Consider the following 5,376-nt stretch of genomic DNA (forward strand, 5'->3'; position numbering starts at 1 on the left):
AAAAATACCACGAGATTTTTTTTGAATACATTAATTTTGCAGACTAAAAAAATTAAGAAACTAATTCATATACGATTATATCTCATAATAAAAATCCATTATTTCTAAAAATAATTTTTCAACGTATTGTTAAAATTTAAATTTGCTTTGAATAGCTCAAAATGAAGATTTTATTATTAGAAAAATGAGTCTTTAAATTCTATCTATTTGAATTTGTTTCTAGTTACCAATAAAGACGGAATCCATGGTCCCTTAAGCTATAATAAAAATGATTGTAGCGAAGGGACCTTTAGTCTAGGAAGTGAAACCGCGTTGATGCTTTTTACGCGCGCTTCTGTTCAGAATCCAGAAATATCGAAATCAAAATAAAACCATGACAAATGTAGAGGTAGAGACACTAGAGTTTATTTTGCTAGTTGGTGATTTTGGTAATTTTTCTTGGTTTGCAACACTCTGCATTCTGTTACGTTCATCTGTCAATGGTTGGAATTTTGAAGTATTTTATATGTTGAATAATTACAATTAACTGTTTTTATAACCGATACCACAACACCCCCTATCTACTATTATTATCTGTCAAACTGTCAGATCAGACTACTACTGTACCCTCCTGTATGGATTTAACAATATGCCAAAGCGAAAATTAACCTGGCAGAGACATGAAGTTGATTTATGTTATTGTTATCTTTCATCTATACAACCTCATAAACACTGCCACTGTTTAAATTGTGAAGGCGCACCTGTACACGAAAAGACAGAGCGAAAACATCGCAAACAATTTTTAGAACGTTTTGGGGAAGAATTATCTGAAGATGAGGTTGGTAGTGGCGAAAATAGTAGTAGTGATACCTCTAATTATGATTCAAATGAAGACAACCAACAAAGCATGCAGCAGACAGACACTGAGGAAGAACAGAATTTTGACAGTGATGACAACAGTCAAAATAGTGGCGGCCAAAGTGACGATAACAATCTTGATCTTAGTGATAACAATATCGGAGATGGTGTGGCAGAAAGAGATGTAGATGAAGCCAATAAATTAAACCAATTGAATGTAGACATTGTCGTAAACAACAACCGGTAAGTTTCTTCATTTCATATTTCTATATTTTTGTGCATTATTGCTGGTATATATCACCAGACGGTGTCAATCGAACGAATCGAACGCCGAATCAATCGAACACAATTGAACGCAATCGAATAATTGCAATTCGATTGTCGAACGCAATCGAATCGCAATCGAATATTACCCAGGATTTGCTGTTCGATTGCTTCGATTACGTTCGATTGTATTCGATTACGTTCGATTGATTCAATTGTATTAGATTTTATTCGCTTTAGTATGGTACTTAAGCGCTCGGCCGCCCACGCTAAGAAGCTCTAACAGAGTGATCCAATTTAATTTAATCGCAATCAAACTCAAAGTACATAATCGTAATCGAACGATATCGAAGATTAATCCCATGTAATTGACAATCAATCGAACCAATCGAACATAGTCAACAATCATTCGAACCAATCTAACCTTACTCGAACGCAATCGAATATTACCCAGGAATCGGCCGTTCGATTGAGATTCGATTACGTTCGACAATCGAATCGCAATTATTCGATCGCGTTCGATTACGTTCGATTGGTTCGATTACGTTCGATTGGTTCGATTGCGATTTTTGTTTGAAGTTGTTCGATTGACACCGTCTGGATATCAGTCTCAGTAGGTTAGACTGGTAGACAAGAGGGCCGCAAAATTTGTGTCGAAGATTTTTTATGACACAGTACCCTAAGCTAGTTAGTCTAATAATATCGACATCCCTCTTCTCTAATTTCGACACCCTTCATTAGATAGAAATAATACGAGGGTCAGAATCGCTGATGGAAATTTTTTTCTTAACTTAATGATCGGAGAGGAAAAAATCTTTTGTCTATCAGTACCGTGAGAGGTCCTAAAGCCGACAGCCCAGCCTAATTCCGACCCCCCAAATAACTGTTATGAAAAAAATTCTATGTTTACAAACATTCCGTCTCCAAGTTGAACGATAAACTATTGCTAGAACTCTCGAAACAAAACATCTAACAAGATAGCTGTAATGTCAAGATGTCAATTAATTTAATTTTTAATTTACAGTAATATATTTCTCAGGTCTATCGACCTCTATGAAATAATCATGCTTAACATTTAACAATTTTACAGTTGTAGGCGCACGGTGGGCCTCTTAACCAGTCGTCTTTACAATATTTCATTTTCAGTAACAGGTTTGTTACAGATCTTCTTAAAGTAGAGTTTTGTCCGAGGACTTCCTCTAACCTTATATATCCAGCTGCCATCCTTTTGTAATTCTGTCTTCTCCTTTGCCTTCCTATGCCATTCTTTGATGGTTTCGCGTTCTTTCTTCGAAAAATCGTCGGATACTCTAAATTCGTCTTTCTCTAATTTGTGGACTGATGCCAGAATATGACGTTTCTCTTCTTCGTTCTTTAGCACGACTTTCAAGGGTCGCCATCTTTTTGTTTTGAACATTTCGTCAATGATATTGTACTTTGTTAAGTTTAACCATCGTTCTTCTTCTTTCTCTTCTTTGATGAAATTCTTGATCTTTACCTCTTGTTTCTTTAGCTCATCTTTAGTAATGCTAGCGTATGTCTGTTGTTGCTTTGATTCTATATCGTGGTCTTTTTTCTTTAGCTCATCTTTAGCGATGCTAGCGTATGTCTGCTGTTGTTTGGGTCCTTTAACGACATCATCTTTGTTTACAAGATCGTCGATCTTCTTCTCCAGTCTATCCAGTCTAGCGAAAACACATTGCTCATCTTGATCTTTCTCTTTACCTCCAGTATTTGTTGCCTTGTTATTGGTCGTTCTTTGTTTACTTGTTTTGAACTTCTCTAATAATATTGGCGTGACTGTGATGCATTTCGCACATTCGAATCTCCTTGCTTTGTACTGAAGGCAAATCTGTACTTGGTAGGCTGGAAGCTCCGAACAGGCATAATGAACAAATCTTTGACACTTCCTACACTGCAAGACATCGTTATCCCGTATTATTTCATTTATAAAGCATTCATTTGGGGTGCAGGATCCATAATTTGATGAAATTTCCGTGTTAAGATTTTCAGAAGTTTTCGCCATTTTGTTGCATTGTCAAGAGCACAACCGCAATTAATGTAATTAATGTAATTAAAAAGTGCGAGTTGTAAAAATAATTACTTTTCATTCTGGATCAGTTGCTCATGCTTAAAACGATAACAGTTTTGTAATAAAAGTGACTCGTGCGGGAAAAATACGAAACAACTTGGACTGGTTTCCATCAAGAAACAAACAGACTAAATTGTAAAAATAGCGCGAAGTTGAAAAAAGGGCGGATGCGGTAGCACTAATTTGAATAACAAACATCGAATCAAAGAGGTGGCAACTATCAACGCCCTCTTTACCACCTACAAGTCCGGATGTTTATTTACGGAAGGCCCGCAATCGGACAGCTCTTCATTTAAGTGTACTCTTTGACGACATATATTATCTTTACTAGAATAGGAGCAAGGTGTCATGTAATACATAATAATTGTAATATATGTCGTCTATTTGTATTCTTATCATGTAATATACGTCGTCTATATGTATCCTTACACAAAGTCCTAGCTCCGCAATCAAGCCAAGTAAAGTAATAGAAACCAGGCTTGATTACGTAATGTTTCAAAATGAGCACGCTCATACACAGACCTCTTTTATATTTTCGTGTGCTTTGGAAAATGAAAACATCTCGTTACTTTTTATGATGCTGTTACTACTGTTGTCATTTATGACGTTGTGCATATTGCAATAAAAAAATATGTTTTGTTATAAGAAGCAATTATTGTTATTTGGTTCAATTGGTTCAATGTATCAATCTCTCAGTTTAGTTGACACTTTGGTATCTTCGTTGCGTCACAGCGAAAGGTTTGTTTTTATTTTAGTTTGTATCTTTGAAAGACCCCATCGTCTTTAGGCTGGGCTGTCGGCTTTAGGACCTCTCACGGTAATTCGGACCTTCCTATTATTCGCATCTCTGATAAGGGTTTCGAAATTGGAGGAAGGATGTCGACATTAGACCAACTTAAGTCTAATCTCGACACCCGTCTTCTAATTTCAACACCCTTCTTTATAGATAGGAATAACATGAAAGTTGGAATCGGTGATTGAAAAAAAAATTTTCCCCTCTTACCACTAATCAAAGAAAAATAGTTTTGGCCTTTCTATTATTTTCAGCTCTAGAAAAGGGTGTCGAGTTTAGACAAGGGATGTTGACATTAGACCAAGTTACGGTAGTTGTTTTGGAGATCGCGACGGCCTATTGTATAACAAATTACTCCTTTTAGGTGCCAAATAAACGGGGGGTTCAAATAATAAGGGGGTTCAAAAATCTTTGAGATTTTAATATACGGGGAGGACCTAATTGCTGGGGGGGTTGGAAATTGCACTTCTGAAAGCCCAAAAATAAGATAAATATAGGCTAAAATCAGGCTATTTAGAGCAAAATAAGGGGCCTTCTCTTTGACAGCTGAGAATATTTTTAAAAATTAATAAACAGGGGGGGGGTCCTAATAAGGTCGAAAAATTAACAAGCGGGGGGGGGGTTTATTTGGCACCTAAGAGTAGTACTTTCCCTCAGCGATAAGCTTAAGTTTCTGTAAATCATAAATAGCACCGTGAAGTCGGGCAACTTGCATCAGTGGAGGCAAACATGCATAGCCATCAAATGACTGACCAATGAAAGCAGCAAAATTTCAAAACAAATTAACTACGCAGCTCCGCTCGCAGCTCTACTCTACCATTTTTGTTTTGATTTAAGTTTGTATTTTAATGACCAGACAGGTCATTAATTTGAGGGCTATGCATGTTTGCCTCCACTTATGCCAGTTACCCGACTTCACTGTGGTCAGTCTGTAAGAGGATGCATTGTATTGTTCTTATATTTTGTGAAAGATATTGCTTACTGTAGACTTTTTTATTTGAATCAGCAATTTCAAATATCTTGTGTGAACTAAATTTTTCAAAAATGGTTTAAATTACACAAAAATTGCATAAATCCTTAATTTAGATATAAATACAGTAATATCTATAATTTCACCTTTAGTGGTCAAGTGTTGGTGGAAAACCTACTTCAAACATTGACCCTAGCTTCTGATATGAACGCTTCAATCTCAATGACGGAGAAACTTTTGGTGTATGTTGGCAGTTTGGTTAACAAGTTTTCAGATGTTGGAGATGATTGGCCAAAAACTTTTGCAAAGGCAACATCCATTCTCAAAACAACAGGGCTGTACAGTCAACCAGATCACCATAAGATATGTTTTAACAACAGAGATCACCCAGCTCATTATAATGTTCTTAATAATAATAAT

The 5,376-nt window shown here is 36.1% G+C and overlaps 1 protein-coding gene across 1 annotated transcript; it reads left to right on the top strand.

Annotated features, from left to right (window-relative positions):
- Positions 1–628: 628 nt before the first annotated feature.
- LOC136824729 (secreted acidic protein 1B-like) lies at positions 629–5,294 on the top strand (the record flags this gene model as incomplete). The annotated part of the gene is made up of 2 exons (XM_067080703.1): positions 629–1,080; positions 5,109–5,294. Coding segments are annotated over exons 1-2 (638 nt in total), but the record flags the coding sequence as incomplete, so codon positions are not given.
- Between the last annotated feature and the right edge of the window lie 82 nt (positions 5,295–5,376).

This window comes from Clytia hemisphaerica, unplaced genomic scaffold (genome assembly GCF_902728285.1).
Source record: "Clytia hemisphaerica strain Z4C2 unplaced genomic scaffold, Clytia hemisphaerica genome assembly, whole genome shotgun sequence".
Lineage (NCBI taxonomy): Eukaryota > Metazoa > Cnidaria > Hydrozoa > Leptothecata > Clytiidae > Clytia > Clytia hemisphaerica.